We start from the raw sequence: 20012 nt of genomic DNA on the forward strand, positions 1-20012 counted from the left end.
ATGTGTGTCGTGTATGGACCTCTATTCAGAGAAGTAAGCGTACTGTACCAATTTGAGTCTAAATTGCGGCCCGCAATTAATTATATTCATTATGATGGTTATGGCACTGTGGGCTCGTTCAGACTGCCTCAAGTCCTCCACTTATTTGGTTTACCTCTTCACTTTTTTTGGTTCTTTTTGTAGCTTTTCGTGAACAACGGTAATTCGAAATTAGTAAGCAATCATCTGTAAGCTGCTTGTCAGCACGGATGCTCTCCAACGATGTGTGTTTGAGAGACACTGTGTGTGTTTGAGAGACACTGTGTGTGTTTGAGAGACACTGTGTGTGTTTGAGAGACACTGTGTGTTTTTGAGAGACACTGTGTGTGTTTGAGAGACACTGTGTGTGTTTGTCCCTCTTAATACCGTTGAATAAGCATTAGTAAAACAGCTTAACGGGTCATCTTTGTTGATCTGGACGGTCTTTCCAGTCACGCCAGCCGGGCCCAGGCACTAACCTGGACAAATTGCTATTGATAAAGAAATGTATTTCCTGTCAGCTATAATAAAATAAAATGTTGAACGAGCATCAGTCTTGGGTTTATGGCATTGTTGGCTGAAGCCACAGGGGATGGGAAGAGGTAGTGCCTGTCGCATCTCCTAGGGCCCACATGGTTCTGGTCAAAATTAGTGCACTATATAGGGAATAAGGTGCCATTTGTGAAGCAACACCATTAAAGGAAAGTAAGGGGCTTTATTGACCATGATGCCGTGCTGCTTGGACGGACAGAATCAATATTTCCCTTAATGTCGTCTCCTCACCAAGTTCTCTCCTCTCTGACTTTTATATGATGTTTGTGTTTTCATTTGGCTTTAGTAGAGCCAAGTAGTCTTGGGAGTGAGACTTGGAGAAGATAAGCCACTATGAGATGTTTAACTCCCTTTGCTGTGTGACACACTCATGTTTAGGCCTGAAGACGTGTTAACGTTCACTTTTCAAAATTGCTTCTCTCCTCCCCAGGATATCAAATCTTCCCCCTTCCCACTCTGCTAATTTTTCATCCTTAATATGTCACGCCTATATGATGTGTTTTCTATCATTTGAGTTTTCTATTCATTTGAATACAGTTTGGAACGGAGTGTCTCCAGGATGTTGGACGTAGCTGTTAACAGATGTGCCTAACATGCTGACCACACCTCCCGCATTGCGTGCGCGAGCGTTGCAAAATGCATTTACACATACACGTTATTCAATCATTTCAAGTGCCAACGAGCGTCTGCGTAGCCAGGCGCTAAAATATAACTAAAATAGGCAAGTCCCGCCTCTCCCATCTCCTCATTGGTTTTTAGGAGCATATACCCACGTGAGTGATTGAAAGATGGAGGTCCACACTCCAGTCCATTTGGTGGTGGTAATGTACCTTTTAAAGTTAGTTGCCAACCACCATATAAAATCAGAAGAAGTATAATTATTTTTATATTTTTTTATTTAACCTTTTATTTAACTAGGCAAGTAAGTTAAAAACACATTCTTATTTGCAATGACAGCCTACCCCGGCCAAACCCTAACCCAGACGACGCTGGGCCAATTGTGCGCCGCCCTATGGGACTCCCAATCACGGCCGGTTGTGAGACAGCCTGGAATCGAACCAGGGTCTGTAGTGACGCCTCAAGCACTGATGCAGTGCCTTAGACCGCTGCGCCACTCGGGAGCCCAATAGAATGAAAGAAGAGAAAAACAAACTAGGTTTCCCCTTTTTGTGTGTGGGTGAATTGTCGGAGTAGAGAACACACGATTTTGCATGACTCAACATGGGTCAAAATTCTACGAAGGACCATATGCATTTCAGGTAAAATAACAACCCAATGTTAATCTCCCAGGACAAATTATATAGCAACAGCAACCTAGCAAAATGTCTATGAATGTTTCATGTGTGTTTCGACCTCTCCCCAAATGAATATCTTTGGTTCAGTTGTTATTTTAATTTTTAATTTTCTTTAAAAATATATATTTCCCTTCATTACTTTCCACCACCCCTTCCCCAATTGGAGTAAACTAGTGAACAACAACGCGTAGGCCTGTACTTCCAGCCCATACATACTATATACATTTTATGGACACAGTCAAATTCTACAATAATTATATTTGGTTTGTTTTTACTCCTGAACTTCCTCCGATCATTTTCATGATGTCCATCTGGTTTGCCATATCTTTCTAACTGTGCTCTTTCACAAAAGCTCTCAACCTATAACCTATATACTTATTATGGACACTGTATGCTTTACAAGAGTTATCTTGTTGTTATTAGTCCCATCCTTCAGCTCCATTCAACCTCTCCCATCTATCTCTTAACACCATCCATATTGGATTTCTATTTGCCATACATTTTTCAACTGTACTGTGATGTTTAGCAAAAGTTCTGAACCTTTTTATTCTCATTGTTTCTACAGATCGTAAATTGAAAATAAACATTTTTGCTAAAAGTATTATTATGTTATTGATCGATTGACTGACTTTTCAGATCACCCAGTAGTGCTATCTGCAGGGTTAGCTACAGGTAAATATTGCAATCCTTTAGCCATTCCTGGACCTGTGTCCAAAAACAAGCTACAAATGGACAGTACCAAAACAAATGATCTAATGATTCTGTCTCTTCGCAGCAAAATCTGCAGAGCTGGGAAGATTGTATCCCCCATATAAATAACATTCAATTGGAAGCAAGAATTGTATATAATAATTTTAATTGAAAAATTCAATGTTTTGAATCTGGCGTCGTTTTGCGTATCAATTCATAAACACTATGCCATGGGATCGGTACGTCAAATCTCTTCCCAACTATTTTGCAATCTATATGGGACGGCTGTCAATCCTTTGGTCCTTAAATGAAACTGATATACTTTTTTTTTTATCACAATTTTCTTTAACCAATTACAGTGGGGGAAAAAAGTATTTAGTCAGCCACCAATTGTGCAAGTTCTCCCACTTAAAAAGATGAGAGAGGCCTGTAATTTTCATCATAGGTACACGTCAACTATGACAGACAAAATGAGATTTTTTCCCCCTGAAAATCACATTGTAGGATTTGTAATGAATTTATTTGCAAATTATGGTGGAAAATAAGTATTTGGTCAATAACAAAAGTTTCTCAATACTTTGTTATATACCCTTGTTGGCAATGACACAGGTCAAACGTTTTCTGTAAGTCTTCACAAGGTTTTCACACACTGTTGCTGGTATTTTGGCCCATTCCTCCATGCAGATCTCCTCTAGAGCAGTGATGTTTTGGGGCTGTCGCTGGGCAACACAGACTTTCAACTCCCTCCAAAGATTTTCTATGGGGTTGAGATCTGGAGACTGGCTAGGCCACTCCAGGACCTTGAAATGCTTCTTACGAAGCCACTCCTTCGTTGCTGAAAGACCCAGCCACGTTTCATCTTCAATGCCCTTGCTGATGGAAGGAGGTTTTCACTCAAAATCTTACGATACATGGCCCCATTCTTTCCTTTACACGGATCAGTCGTCCTGGTCCCTTTGCAGAAAAACAGCCCCAAAGCATGATGTTTCCACCCCCATGCTTCACAGTAGGTATGGTGTTCTTTGGATGCAACTCAGCATTCTTTGTCCTCCAAACACGACGAGTTGAGTTTTTACCAAAAAGTTCTATTTTGGTTTCATCTGACCATATGACATTCTCCCAATCCTCTTCTGGATCATCCAAATGCACTCTAGCAAACTTCAGACGGGCCTGGACATGTACTGGCTTAAGCAGGGGGACATGTCTTGCACTGCAGGATTTGAGTCCCTGGCGGCGTAGTGTGTTACTGATGGTAGGCTTTGTTACTTTGGTCCCAGCTCTCTGCAGGTCATTCACTAGGTCCCCCTGTGTGGTTCTGGGATTTTTGCTCACCGTTCTTGTGATCATTTTGACCCCACGGGGGGAGATCTTGCGTGGAGCCCCAGATCGAGGGAGATTATCAGTGGTCTTGTATGTCTTCCATTTCCTAATAATTGCTCCCACAGTTGATTTCTTCAAACCAAGCTGCTTACCTATTGCAGATTCAGTCTTCCCAGCCTGGTTCAGGTCTACAATTTAGTTTCTGGTGTCCTTTGACAGCTCTTTGGTCTTGGCCATAGTGGAGTTTGGATTGTGACTGTTTGAGGTTGTGGACAGGTGTCTTTTATACTGATAACAAGTTCAAACAGGTGCCATTAATACAGGTAACGAGTGGAGGACAGAGGAGCCTCTTAAAGAAGAAGTTACAGGTCTGTGAGAGCCAGAAATCTTGCTTGTTTGTAGGTGACCAAATACTTATTTTCCACCATAATTTGCAAATAAATTCATTACAAATCCTACAATGTGATTTTCTGGATTTATTTTTCTCAATTTGTCTGTCATAGTTGACGTGTACCTATGATGAAAATTACAGGCCTCTCTCATCTTTTTAAGTGGGAGAACTTGCACAATTGGTGGCTGACTAAATACCTTTTCCATTTTTGCGGTAATGCTGCAATTATTTGGGTGTAATTTTGGGTAGAGCAGACATTTCCATATGTTTTTGTTAGCTGCATGTGTGACAACTCCACCAGTCCTACCGATTATATCATTTTACGAAGATTATACCTTTTTTAAACATTTTGTCAAAAAAAAATAGATTTTTTTTATCAGTTAGTATATTTGAGTTAACCACAATATTTGTTGCATTATTTGTTCTGTCGTTTCTGGAGGATTAAATTGAAATTGCAACCAACTTTCTATGGCTTGTTTAAGAAATAGTGATATTTGGGAGATTATTTCCTTTTCAAATAACTGAAAGTGAGAGGTTGTAATCTGAATAAAGGGAAAAAGGCCATTCTTGAAAATTGGGTGAGACAATCTTACTAATTTGGTTCAGTTGGTCATGGTATTTTAACCTGCGTGTCATGAAGGTGTCCGGATAGACCAAATTACCACGTGCACGCAGACACACGCACAGAGCTGGTTTGGTCTGCATGTAAGGTCTTTGAGTTGGAAGGTAAATGGTAGGCTAACTCTACTCTGAGGCATTGGACTTCTCTCCTCTCCAGGATATCAAATCTTCCCCCTCTGCTAATTTTTCATCCTTAATATGTCACGTCTATATGATGTGTTTTTTTATTCTTTCTATCATTGAGTTTTCTATTCATTTGAATTTATTGGGGGGAAAAAGGTCCACTGCTATCTTTTAATTGAAAGAGATGTCGCCACAGAAGGCTTCTTCACAGCTTCGCCGTCGAGGGTAATTGAATTGCGATGGTATTTAGTGCACTACTTTTGACGATGAACCAGTGCTGGAATTGAGGTATATAGCCTAAGATTGTATTGTTTTAAACTTAACTGGTAGTGTTCACTTTAGTGCAAAAAACTGACTGTAAGAGTCGAGGTGTGGAGTTATGAATTAATTGACCGTTGGTCAAACCCATAGTGTGCAGATGCCACAGACATTTAGTGACCTGTGGACTTACCTGGGTTTCACTTTGCAGTAGTAGAATGTCTCTACTGTAACCAAGAAACTTGATCTTGACATCTAGCCACTTAGCTAGCAAGTTAGCAAACTAAATCCATAGCAGGAGCCCTGAGCTGGACATCATTTATTTGTCACATCTTAGATTTCTTATAGTTCTACTTAACTTATAGTTATACGCAGTGGCATAGCACGCACCCCCACAGCCCCCGCGAGGTGGAGTTGACCCTTTTAACAAAAACAAATAACGTTATTGAAGATCATGCCGTCAATATTTCGAAAATACCCCTGTATATGGTATATCGCCCAAGCCTACCCCAACATGGGCTTCAGGAAAATCACCAACACACACACTCAGTCTCGTCTCTCTCTCTCTCTCTCTCTCTCTCTCTCTCTCTCTCTCTCTCTCTGTGTCTCTGTGTCTCTCTGTCTCCTCTCTCTCTCACACACAAATACACACGCAGAATGTGTGGAGTGTTCATTTGCGGGCGGGCCCATCTCATTTGAACCAGGGTGGCTGCAGGGAGCAGATTTTCTGAAGACTGTCCTCTGTGAGGCGTCAGAGCAGAAAGGAAAATTCCCTCTATCCTCTCTCTATTTATCTCTACTCTTCTCTCTCTCTTTCTTGACCTCTATCCTCTCTACTCTTCTCTCTCTCTTTCTTGACCTATATCATCTCTCTATTTATCTCTCCTCGCTGTCCCTCTTCTCCTCTGCTTTGTCAGTTCTCACTGCCCTGCCCTCTGATTGCGGTTGACCTGTGGTGGCCCCTAAGCACTGTGGGAGAAAAAATTATGCTCAGAGAGGATTCCACTCAGACTGACACAGAGACAGACAGTCACAGGTCCCGCTTCTCAGGTTGTTCCTGTCACCACTGGGCATGCCCATGCTGATTTAAGTGGGACACAAAGTGATTTGTCCAGGTGTCACTGTGATGAATGTGGCAGTATGTGTCTCTGAGTGCCACTGTTTAACACCAGAACCACTGAAGCAGTCATTTGGACTGCTCATTAATGAAAACATTGCATTACTCTGCCCTTTCTGAAGTCCCGCCCCCCTCCTGGAGTTATAAGCAGTTTTAGGAGGGCATGTCATAAAAAAAAAAGGTTTTTCCCCCGTTGCCCCTCCTTCTCCCAACAGTTGAATTGAAGGTGCCATGCTCAGTTGATAATCACGCCGATAATTGCCTCAACTGAACTGGCTAAACTAAACCGATACTAATTGCACAGATATAACAACAGATTCAATAAATGAAGTAAAGTATGATTGGGGAGAAAGGGTGAGTTGATAAGCGAACGCGTAATTAGGCCTAGGTAATCACCAATTGTGAATGAAGAACAGGGCGGGTCATTCTATTGTATTGATCTATTCTAATAATAAATGGAATGTACCCTATATCAGTCCACCCAATCCTAGCAGTCTTATCAGTCTACTCTGGCCTACTTGTAGTACACAGAGCGTGCGTAATTTCCAATGGCAAGAAGACCAAGACGAATGAATGCACATGCTAAGTTAGCGCTCCTACAAGATCTGAATGAAAACGACTCAGATGGAAGAAATGAATCATGACATCTCTGATGATTCTTCTGATTCTGAGCCTCAGCCTGAACCGAGGCCTAAGCATAAAAAAAGCCTTAACGGTGTGCACTGAGCAGGTGGCCACGCCACCACCAAATGAAACGGTGAGACAGGTTAGAAGAAGGGACGGCACCATTTTAAATAAAACAAGCCAGTGACAATGCTACGGGCCGATTATCAGCACACAATGTAGTCACTGACAGCAGGCCCTACGTCTCAAGCAAAAAACAACATTAGCAACACACTCACCAGCTTTCGTTGTTTATGTGACGTGCTCCAACTGATACCATTACGTCTAGACACACACCATGTAAGCACGAGCTGACAATAATCGACTATCTCACAGACGCCAAATCTGTCCGACAATGGCACTTAAAAGTTCTAACTAGAGATGCACGATTTTGGAAAGCAGAACTTTCCCCACTCTCAATTCTATAATTGTTCTCCTTATAATTGGTGCGTGTTGCTAAGGCAGAGGTTTATATTCACACTGTTGCTTGATAATACAGTGATAGCATTGACCTTCTCCCAGCGTCTGTCTCTCCTCCTCTTAAACCAGCCTGACATTTTGACTTCTTTCTCTATTTTAGGTCTTAATGAGGTCATATCTGTTTTGGTTGCGTATTCCCCTCTCGCTCTACATGTACATTTTAGTTGTTTAGCAGATGCTCTTATACAGAATCGAACCCACAACCCTGGCATTGCAAGCGCCATGCTCTATCAACTGAGCTACAAGGGAACTCTAACTCGCTCTCTTCTCTCTCTTAATTTCCTTCTTTCCCTCTCCCAAAAACTGGGAAAAAATGCTTACTGTCTTAATAAAACTCAATTTTCCACCACCATGCTAGAGTGGCTAATGTTACTTCCTGATGTTGCCCCATGCTCAGCCAGGGGTAAACAACAGACTGCTGCAGTGTGCAACATTCTGAATATATCTGAAAACGGTGGTGGAAATTTTTGTTTTATTAAGACAGAAGACAGTACGCATATTCTCCTCCTCCCCCCCAAAAACTATCCAGCAGCATGCCATTTTAAAGCTAGTTAAGGGGGAAACCGATGCCTTTGCAGCCTCTATGGAGGATGTTTTATGTACGAACCGGTCCCAGTGTTTTACCATCTGAGTACATTACGCCTAAACGATAGCGAAGATGTAGCGCCCGCTAGCAGCTGCCCAGGCCTCTTCTCTTCTTTTCAATACAACCCTTTTCATATAGGTGACATGCATTCACACCAATAACTTAGTAGCCTTATCAACATGTAGATGGCTTGACACATGGCTGGTTGTGTGATTGAATGTGTTGCTCCTATGGAGTGTGTCCCTCCCTTCTGTCACCATAGAAATAGAATCCACCCCTCACAGAATGTTGACTTTGAATGGGAATGTCCGTTCTAGTAACTATATTTCTATACCTACACATCATCTCTAGAGCAGCTCACCATTAGGATGAAGCATCACAGGTCCTATATTGCCTCAGGCTCCAGCACTGGATATCATTTCACACCTGATACGTTTCCTCATGTTGCCTGCCTCTCTCTGGGGAGGAGTGTGTGTGTGTGTGTGTGTTTTTTTCCCCTCTAGTTAATTGTCATTTCTGTAAACAGCAATACAAATTGGTTAAGATGGCCTCTTCCCCCTAACACAGTCCATTAATAGCATTTTCTGCCAAATATTGTGATGATATCCACAACCTTGCATTTGTGATTCTTTAGTGGAAACACATCTATAATAATGAGAATTCACATTTGCTTTTTCTGTCTACATATTGAGAAAAGCAGCTTTGCTTTAGTACAGTACAGGTCACACCAAGCTCCCTCATAGGCCAGGTGTAAGAAGGGGCTCAACTCCTATAGAAAGGTGGTATTACTTCACTGACTGACTGAAAGCAATCTAGAGCCACCCTCCGTTGTCAGGTTATGCCAGCCTCCTCTACCCCCCCCATAACCCCTTTTGCTCCTCGGAGTTGGGGTGGAGGGGAGCTAACCCATCAATGATTCATCCCCAGCATTCAACAACATTATTCACACATTAAAATTGCATGGTGCCTTTAAACCACTTTGTTCATAGGCGTTTGGTTCAGGCCACGGCGCACACCGCAGCACCGTTACGCAAGGCTGTCAGAATCCATATTTAGAATTTAACCAGAGAAGTCACATTGAGATTTACATCTCTTTTTCAAGTGAGCCCTGACCAAGATGGCAGTATACATATAGTTACACATGAGACACAACACAACATAAAAGATAATAATGAATGAAAGTTAAATCGGTGCAAAGTCCATAAGAGCGCTTAAAAGAACAGGTTTAAACAGTCTGTCAGCATATTTGGGTGGTTTGGGAAGCAAGAGGCCATAGGGCAGTAGAGAATGGTTTGGAATGCCTACAACTAAGAGCGCGTTAATGTGTTTAGTGACCTTAGTACATATTGACCTAACATAACCATTAAAAATAGCTTAACACACACTGTTTGCCTGGCCTTAACCTCAACGCCTACTGTATGTACATGCCCTCAACCTTCAGACTGACTGAACATCCCAGTCAATTGTTTTTTAAGGACTCGTTAAGGACTCGCCATTCCATTTGTGACACAGCAGTTTATTTTTCCTACATTTCACTCTGTCACCAAAAGTGCAGCACTTTCAAGTACTTCTTGTTCAAGGTCATTTTCAACGTGCTGAAAGCAGTGTGTTGTGTTTTGGGTGCTGCTCTGGAGTGGCTGAGGAGAGGCACACGCGCAGTCCTCTCCAAAGTGATGATACCCCTCAATAACCCTCTTTTACACACCCTCACCCTATTTTCAAGTCTCAAACCACTGAGCCATCCAGAAACGCACCCAGCCCCAAACAGCCAATCTCCCAGTTCTTTAACCAAAGATTATAGTCTATCTCCACATGTGGAGGGGGAAAGCATCCACCTATTCACAGGAAGATGATTCCTTCCCTCTGTTAGGTACAACCCCCCACATACACACACTTTCTCTCTTGCCAATCTTCCACAGCGAATGAAAAATGTGTCCAATATCCCTAGGCAGGCAATAATGATCGGAAAGCAATAGAGGTGAGGTGGATAGATAGCGATGGCTGTTTTGCTTGGGTTTGCACTTGTTAAGGGTGTGTGTGTGTCTTTTAAAGGTTCTGCTTTGCTGTTCTTTCTCAGCAAGGCACCCCCATTACTTCTCATTGTTGCGGTGTGGACTTTTCGTCTATTGTCTGAGTTGCTCGGCTATTGGCCGGAGCTAATGGCGCCTCCTTTAGCTGCCTGCAACCCTAGCTCCTCTGACTCCCTGGGCTCCTTCAGAGTCTTTAAAGGTCTGTAGGAACTGGTGGAGGGAAGGGGCCATTAAAGATGATCTCAGAGCGCACACACACACCTGGCACTAACACGCAGGAAGACAGACATGTATACACACACACACAGAAGACCCACAAGCTCACTCACTATTACACTAGAGAGATGAATAACAATGGTTTTATCTTCTGAAAAGGAATGTTCTTCTGCTGTGTGTGTGTGTGTGTGTGTGAGCCCATGATGGATGGAGAGTGCTGACATGTGCAGATCAGTGGACTTAGAGACTGGAGATGGCTGGACTCTCTCACTCCTTCTCCCTCCCCCTCTCTCTCTGCTTCACTCAGAAAAACATGGCATGTCACCCCTGCTCCCCTCTGCTCTCTGAAATCAGAGGTAGCAGACCAAACATCAGCTGTATATTGGACCATTTCACCCAGGGCCAGTCAACCAATAAAATGTATTTGTGGTGGATGATGGACTGTTTGATTCGTCTATCAGTCTAATGGTGGGTTGTTGTGGACTGGTGGTCATAGGAATGTTATTTTGACGTTGGTTGATCACTATCGGACTACCCATCTATCTGTGATTTCTAGCCTTCCTGTTACTATTTCAGCCATAGAATAGTTGAGGTTATATTTTAGAGCGTAGGTCAACGTTGTTGATGATATATTTCTACATCAATATTGTGGGCTAATTGCTCTCAAATTCCTCCTTGGTAGTTCAGTATGACCTTTCATCACATATCAGGCTGGTGTGTTTTGATTCTAAACAGAGGAACTGTTTGGATCTCACCGTTCAGGGACCTTCCTTTTACTTCACCAATCACACCAGCGCAGTGTAGTGGTGAACGTGTTGCTAGGCAACTATAAGAATCTAATGCCTATTGACAGGGTTCAAAAAGTTGCATCCTTCCAACTCTGCCTGGTGGGAAGTGTGTGCCGGTTTACCAGCTCAAAATAACACTGCACTCTTCCTATGTAAATATGTCCGGGGGGGTTTTCGCAGGAAAGTGTCACGTCTAAATTAATCTCCAAACTTGGGGCTATGAGGCATTTGAAAACAAAGCCAGACTTCGGTTTATCTGTTTTTGCTAGAAACTTCAAATGAACATCTTCTGAAATAACCTTTTTTATACCCTTTGTCATTTTGAACTGTCAGGTCTGCGATGTCGCCCTCTTTCTGCCAGCTGGCGAACCGCAAGACCAGCTTGTGAGTTTCAAGGGGAATAACGGCACATTTTCTAAAATGTGTCCATGTTCCTAAACCCCTCTGACTCGTTGTTGGACTGTCTGTCAAAGTGCGCTCCTCTGTCACTCAGGGAGAGCGAGGTAGAGCGAGAGCTACGTCGCAGGGTTATACAGGACCCCCCCCCATTCACAAAGTTGTCAAGGTCACACTCCCACACATGATAGAATTGAAAAGCCAAGAATGTCCTCTCAAAGGGACAACAGGACTTAATACAGTGGCTTGTATGTCCTCAGAGATACGGACCAAGAACTGATGTCCACTAGAGGACAAAAATCAATTGCTGGGTCGCAGGAGAATATCATGGAATAGGCTATGTGAATGTTTATAAAGACAAAAGGCAGACACATGGAATTGTTTGATTTGGATGGATGGTTGGACATGACAGAAATGTAGGTGGATATTTTCTTATCTAAGATGTTGGTGGAACTTTGCTTCAGTAATGTTTCTTGATAGTTTGTGTTTGTTTCGCGCACAGGACTCGAGCCTGGATGGACTCGCATCTGGCAAAAACCTTCTAGCCTATTGCGAAATATATTCCAAAATTCAAACAAAATGCACCAGCGACATCATTTAGGAGATAGATGTTGTGAGCACAGTGTTTCTGATCAGATCGACAATAATCTTCTGATGTATTTGTGTGGCTACGATGCCATCTTTAGAGCACAGCATTTTCTGCCTGGTTTCCAGAGCATTGAAAGAGAGAAATGAAATGGGCGGCTACCGAGTTCTGATGATGCTTCTGACAATATAGTAAAAGGTGTGTTGTGTTGGGTGATGTGCTAAAGTCTGATGTAGCCTATTTTGCTAACTGCCAGTGTGTTGTTTATAAGGAGCTCCCTCCTGTGTGTTGTTGCATTAGCTGGCTGCTGTTTCCTCCTTGCTTGGCAGAGACATCAGAAAAGGTAAAATTGTGAACCCGCAACCCAAATGTATCACACACAATGTACAGTGCATTCGGAAAGTATTCAGACCCCTTGACTTTTTCCACATTTTGTTACGTTACAGCCTTATTCTAAAATTGATTAAATAGTTTTTTTGCCTCATCAATCTACACAAAATACCCCATAATGACAAAGCAAAAACAGGTTTCTAGAAATGTTTGCTAATTTATAAAAATAAAAAAAAACGTAAATATCACATTTACATAAGTATACAGACCCTTTACTCAGTACTTTGTTGAAGCAGCGATTACAGCCTCAAGTCTTCTTGGGTATGACGCTACAAGCTTGGCACACCTGTATTTGGGGAGTTTCTCCCATTCTTCTCTGCAGAACTTTTCAAACTCTGTCAGGTTGGAAGGGGAGTGTCGCTGCACAGCTATTTTCAGGTCTCTCCAGAGATGTTCGATCTGGTTCAAGTCCGGGCTCTGGCTGAGCCACTCAAGGAAATTCAGAGAGTTGTCCCGAAGCCACTCCTGTGTTGTCTTGTCTGTGTGCTTATAGTGGTTGTCCTGTTGGAAGGTGAACCTTTGCCCCAGTCTGAGGTCCTGAGTGCTCTATAGCAGGATCTCTCTGTACTTTACTCCGTTCATCTTTCCGTCGATCCTGACTAGTCTCCCAGTCCCTGCCACTGAAAAACATCCCCACAGCATGATGCTGCCACCACTACGCTTCACGGTAGGGATGGTGCCAGGTTTCCTCCAGACGTGACACTTGGCATTTAGGCCAAAGAGTTCATCTTGGTTTCATCAGACCAGAGAATCTTGTTTCTCATGGTCTGAGAGTCCTTTAGGTGCCTTTCGGCAAACTCCAAGCGGGCTGTCATATACCTTTTACTGAGGAGTGGCTTCCGTCTGGCCACTCTACCATAAAGGCCTGATTGGTGGAGTGCTGCAGAGATGGTTGTCCTTCTGGAAGGTTCTCCCATCTCCACAGAGGAACTCTGGAACTCTGTCAGTGTGACCTATCGGGTTCTTGGTCACGTCTCTGACCAAGGCCTTTCTCCCATGATTGCTCAGTTTGACCAGGCGGCCAGCTCTAGGAAGAGTCTTGGTGGTTCCAAACTTCTTCCATTTAAGAGTGATTGATGCCACTGTGTTCTTGGGGACCTTCAATGCTGCAGACATTTTTTGGTACCCTTTCCCAGATCTGTGCCTCGACACAATCCTGTCTTGGAGCTCTACGGACAATTCCTTCGACTTCATGGCTTGGTTTTTGCTCTGACATGCACTGTCAACTGTAGGACCTTTTATATAGACAGGTGTGTGCCTTTCCAAATCATGTCCAATCAATTGAATTGACCACCGGTGGACTTCAATGAAGTTGTTGAAACATCTTAAGGATGATCAATGGAAACAGGATGCACCTGAGCTCAATTTCGAGTCTCATAGCAAAGGGTCTGAATAAAGTATTTCAGTTTTTTATGTTGAATAAATTTGAGAAAAATTCTAAAAACCTGTTTTCGCTTTGTCGTTATGGGGTATTGCGTGTAGATTGCTGAGGATAAAAAGTAATTTTAATCAATTTTAGAATAAGGCTGTAACAAATGTGGAAGAAGTCAAGGGGTCTGAATACTTTCCGAATGCACTGTATTCTATATCTCACAAACGATTGGACTTCCCGAATTCAGTATTTTCGCTGTGACAGAACGTTTATACTTTTCGTAGATTTGCTTTATTCCACAAAGTTCTGTCTAGCGCTGCGGTGAGTGGGGTTGGGGGGGGGTACTGTATAACCCTGCGACGTAGCTCTCGCTCTTCCTCGCTCTCCCTGAGGGAGAGAGGTGCGCACTTTCACAGACAGTCCAACGACGAGGGGTTTAGGAACATAGACATATTTTCGCAATTTGCCGTTATTCCCCTTGAAACTTGAGCTGTGTATATTTTTGTGTACGTTGTGTGTGTCTGTGTGCGTGTATGCTTGCGTATGCCTATATGCGTCAGTCTTTGTATCTGTCTTACCTGTATTATAAATGTTAACTGTCTCTGTCAGGCTGGAGGAGGAGAAGGTTCATGCTGCGTCCTTTGCTAAGGCTGAGGCACAGGCCAGTGTGAAGGACGAGGTGGGTCGTATCCTGGAGCTGGAGAGAGTCACGACCCACAATACCCTGACGCAGGCTGTAATGAGGGAGAGGGTCAGTGCCGAGGACGAGAAGCTACGTGCCCAGCTTTTTGTAAGTCCCTAACCCCCTCCAACCACCCCCACCCCCCCACAATCATGCTTCAATCCCCCCTCAACCATCCTACAAACCCCCCTTAGTAAATTGTTTTTGTTCCAGTCTGAGCCCAGCACTAACACTGACTTTCACAATCATCAAGACCAGCTGTTGATTAGGTGAATTAAGTGTTTTAGTGCTGGGCTGGAACAAATGCCTGCACACCCAGTAGCTAGGGGTTGATGACTATAATGGCCTGATGGCAGCTCTTTTCCCTCTGTAACCAGGGTGATGATCACTGTGCCCCTCATAGATGGGACCATTTCCATAACCAAAACGTAGGACTATATAGTGTAAAACGTCTTGTTCTGCTGGGCTTTCTAATGCTATACTGTACTCCATTCAAATATGACCAGTTGGCTACATTGGAAGATTTCCAAGTTTTCCTAACTTTCCAGCACGGCAATTAACCCTTTAGCTTTGGATCTGCAGATAACATTCACATTTTGTCTGGATCTTGGGGCTGTGCCCTTCATATAACTTCTGTTGACACTACAACTATTGAGTTGTAACTTATCATGTAACTTCTAGTGCTGTTAATACTCTCCTGTGGACAGCAAGAGGTACAGGAGGATGGAATTGAACTGCAGCAATGTTATTAGGGCAGTTTAGCAGGAACCAGGAATCATGTATTTTTGGATTGTAGCTTGAATGCATAGAAATGACACTTCTTGCGTAGTAAATATTGCTCCCTTCCATCATCGGTTACACACACACGCACGCACGCACACAGCCATGTGTGGTAATCGACAGGTCACAACTGGAGCGGTGACAAATGTCAGGGGTGTGTGTGTGTGTGTGAGCATAGCCGTGAGCTGGAGTCCATAGAGCCGTGTGACCCCTTACACACACACACACACGCTAGCCCCTCAGAGGCCTGAGAATTAAGGGGTTTCACCTCAACCATATCATTGTGATGATTACCACTATATGATTAGGTTAAACTGAAATTGATCAAGTCTTCCTACAGGGCCATCTTGTATTTCCTGTCCCCTTATTTCCCTTATTATGTTGTGTCTGAGAAAGCCGGCCTCATTTTAGAGAGCTATGGCTTTATTTGCTGTAAATTGCCCTTGTAAACACATAGCAAGAGAAGCGTCGTCCCTGCATGCCTTGACATCCTACAGATACTCACAACAGGCACATACACACATGCACACACAAGAACAACACGCTCCCTGGAGAACGGGCCCTGTTTACAAACCTACGCTATTGATTATATAGCTCATTTCACACGCTCATCGCCGTAATAGAAAAAATAATCATTTTGGGGGGCCGAGATGCCATGGCGTGCCGTGAATCCATCATGCCGTGGGACGAGTATATCAGGGATCCCTCGCTCGGAACGACGATCCAATCGAAAAAAGAAAGCTAAAAGTGAGGGAGGTGGGGGGAGAGAGCGGGGACTCTATACGCCTTTAGCATCTGTGAAGAGAGCTGTTCTGTTATTTGTTATCTTTAATTGAATTAGTTTTTTTGGAGGGAGGGAGGGAGGGATAGGACCAGTCATGTATCTCCATGTAAGTGTCTGTCCTCTCTTGGTGCTGCTAAAATGAAATCTGAGTAGTTCAGTTCAGTCATATGGACTGTAGCCCTGCCAACAACAACCCTCGAATTGTGTCCAATGCCCCATTAAGTTGTGGGGGCCGACGTGTTCCAGAAGATACTACAACGAGGAACGGAAGCAGGCGGTAGCCCCACCTCCCTCTCTCTGCGCGTTACGGGCAAGTCTATGGGCCAGATGGCCCCTCCCCTTCTGAAATTCGCAAGATGCGAAATCGGGATTTGTGCAGATGATCAGTGAAGAAAAATCTGTGCACCGGAATAAGGTTCCAAGTTAGTCATCGCATCCCACAGTCTGTTGACAGACGTTACGATACCAGTACTGTTGCATGCTGCTGTCCATTAGAGATGAACTATCAGTATACAGCAGCACTAATATTACTGTACTGTATTACAGGTCACAGCGGCGGCAGTACTGTATTACAGGTCACAGCGGCGGCAGTACTGTATTACAGGTCACAGCGGCGGCAGTACTGTATTACAGGTCACAGCGGCGGCAGTACTGTATTACAGGTCACAGCGGCGGCAGTACTGTATTACAGGACACAGCGGCGGCAGTACTTGCGTTACAGGACACAGCGGCGGCAGTACTTGCGTTACAGGTCACAGCGGCGGCAGTCCTTGCGTTTCAGGTCACAGCGGCGGCAGTCCTTGCGTTTCAGGTCACAGCGGCGGCAGTCCTTGCGTTTCAGGTCACAGCAGCAGTACTAGAGGGCGAGAGAGAGAGATGTTTAAAACTCTATTCCTGGCCCCAAGGCTAACCCTGGGCCTTTACCATCTTTTAACACACCCCCCAAGAGACTGGAGCTGGGTGTTAAAATGAGAGGGTACATGCAAATTGAGCACACACACACTTTATCTGACAGATATTTGTACACAGACGATTCTTTCTCACACTTTTTCTGTTTCTGTCTCTCTCACACTGGAGCGCCAGCAAAGAGCAGAAGAGGAGGGAAAGTCTGTTCTTTTAGCAGAAAGTGTGTGTGATGATGTCCCTGTTTGAGAATTCATTTAGAGTTCTGGAGTTTAATAGAATCTGAGGGGTTATCACCGAGCCTGCGCCTTTTTTACTCATGTAATTGTCAAGGCTGTCAGTCCTTTCATATGCCTGCTGTTCTTTTCAACTGGAAATGGACTTTTCCCTTTAAAAGACAGCCTAGTCGCCCGCCTTCTTCCCTCATTGTCATTTCTTGGTGTTAACTCTGGGACGGCTGTCTCTCTCTCCTCAGTGGGTACATTCCAATTGGCACCCTATTCCCTTTATAGTGCACTACTTTTGTCAAAAGTAGTGCAATATAAAGTGAATAGGGTGTCATTTGGGAAGCAGCCAGTCTCTCTTCAGCGCCAGTCTCTCTTCAGCCACCAAGACACTTCCCGAACTGTCTTTGAAGTAGCACAGTGCTTTAAAATGGGTAAAAAATAAGTAGTTTCATTACGTAGGTATGTTCACTCTGACTCCAGGATGGATATTCAGAGGAATGTATAGACACTCGGAATAATGGATTTCCCTGTAGGCGTTCTGATTATGAGGTTGGTATAGATACAAGCTATATTTACACATGGAGCATGTGAAATGCTTTGGTGATGACCACAAACTGCGTGTATGTACCGTTCCAACACGGGTCAATCAGTCTGTTACCTTTACATCGCACGAAACGGACACACCATAACGCGTTTGTAATCAGAAATGTAGAAAGTCGATAGGTATTTGAAAACGGGCCCTTGGGAGCAGCATGGTTACTGTACTAAGCACACGTTGAGGCCTAGATGTAGCTTTCAGAGATGATTTGTAAAATCATTTGTCATACCACCGCCCTGCACTTAACAGAGCACATTTATCAAATCAATGCTCTCTGGTCATTGATAAAGCCCAGCTTGGTCATTAATGGTGTTCCTATGGAACCACCATTTTACATGCAGCTAGAGCAGTGGTTTATTTTTTTTCTCCAACAAATAATTACAGTTGGGAGTATTTATGATGTTATAAACAGTTTTACATGACTTTTCACAATACAAATTATTTAACAAACCTCCATCTGTAATAAAAGGTCTTTTAATATGCTACATTCACTGATAACATTGGCTCTAAATTTTATGTATAACAATTCAGCCACGCAAGATTTTGATGGCGATTTGGTCCCCGGGAAGGAAAAGGTTTGGGACCAGTGATCTAGAGGACCCTGTGCTGCATTACCAATTAGAGAAGATACAAATGTCTACTCTATAAGCCCACACCAATGCAAGGCCGCAACCATTACGCTATTGTGGGATTTGGTTCTTAGCAAGCCTGTCCCTGGATCTACAAAAGGTGCTGCTTTGCTATTATAAAGAAACACCTTGGTTTTATTGTAAAATATGATTTATTTTCCCCCATTTTTGGAAGAAAATGCTGTGCTACACTGTTACAGCATATAACCAGAGAGAGAGGATGGATTTATTCCATGGAGAAATGTCAGTGAAACTGGTTGTAAGGGGAGTGATTGGAATACTAGGTGGTAGAGGAGGAAGAGGAGAAGCAGGTGAATAAGTAAGGATGGGGTATAGAGGCTAGCCTACATAAGCCAGGCTGGAGCGGTAGAGGAAAGCGCTAGTTGTTGTGTTTTCTCTCCTCAGTCTCCTGATCCAACAAGGTATTGATTGGTCTTCTCATCAGGATGCATGTCACGTCGCCATGGCAGCAGGGCCCTATAGAACCTCAGGTACATCACAAACAATGGGAGAGGTGTACTGTGCTCGAATGCTCACCACGCCATCCTGTAATGGCCACACCGCCACCGCATTAGCCACACCAATTACACAGCCTTCCAGGAGAATTGCCCCGATGGCCATTTAAGTCTGAGTGGACACGCTCGCACACACACACACACACGCACACACGCACGGCTGTATAGGCTAGTAGCCTAGATGTTTCAGTTTTATTTTGTCTGTAGGTTCTAACATTGATAGCCATATACCTTGTGACTAAGAATGATTTATGTCTATAGATTTCTGTGATTTGGATGTTAACTTCCAAACTAAAAGCACTTTTTGTGTTTTTCTTTAGACCTTTGTGCTGCCTGTATCATACGTTTAACCCACAGTATCTCTACGTAGTCTAGTCTCATTGTCCAGTATACAGACTTGAGGATCTACATAAGTTCATCATCACACACCTATACTAGTCTCACTAGTCTTTTCAGAACGCTCCTACAATGTTAATAAAACCATTCCCCCCTGCTCCTACAATGTTAATAAAACCATTCCCCCCTGCTCCTACAATGTTAATAAAACCATTCCCCCCTGCTCCTACAACGTTAATAAAATGTTTCCCCCGCTCTTACAATGTTAATAAAACCATTCCCCCCTGCTCCTACAATGTTAATAAAACTATTCCCCCCCGCTCTTACAATGTTAATTAAAACTATTCCCCTGCTCCTATGACGTTAATAAGAAGTTTCCCCGAGTTCCCACTTTTCTCTGCTTCCCTTGTGTAACTGTGTATCCCCCTAAGGCACAGGTGTCAAATTCATTCCACGGAGGGCCGAGTGTCTGCAGGTTTTTACTCCTCCCTTGTCTTTGATTGATCAGTTAAGGTCACTGATTAATTAGGAAACCCTCTCACCTGGTTGTCTAGGTCTTAATTGGACACACATTTTAAGGAAAAAACTAAAAAGCAGCACATACTCCCCTATGGAATGAGTTGGACACCCCTGCCCTGAGGTCTACTGCCGCCACTCGGTAATTGA

The 20012-nt window shown here is 43.5% G+C and overlaps 1 protein-coding gene across 6 annotated transcripts in view; it reads left to right on the forward strand.

Annotated features, from left to right (window-relative positions):
• Positions 1-20012, forward strand: part of LOC121543384 (MICOS complex subunit MIC19-like) — a 107940-nt gene that overhangs the window by 17768 nt on the left and 70160 nt on the right. For all 6 annotated transcript variants that reach the window (XM_045212698.1, XM_045212697.1, XM_045212700.1 and 3 more), the window contains one exon: positions 14502-14682. In XM_045212698.1, coding sequence (XP_045068633.1) covers positions 14502-14682 — 181 coding nt within the window. The remainder of the gene's footprint in view (positions 1-14501; positions 14683-20012) is intronic.

This window comes from Coregonus clupeaformis, unplaced genomic scaffold, assembly GCF_020615455.1.
Source record: "Coregonus clupeaformis isolate EN_2021a unplaced genomic scaffold, ASM2061545v1 scaf0042, whole genome shotgun sequence".
Classification (NCBI taxonomy): domain Eukaryota; kingdom Metazoa; phylum Chordata; class Actinopteri; order Salmoniformes; family Salmonidae; genus Coregonus; species Coregonus clupeaformis.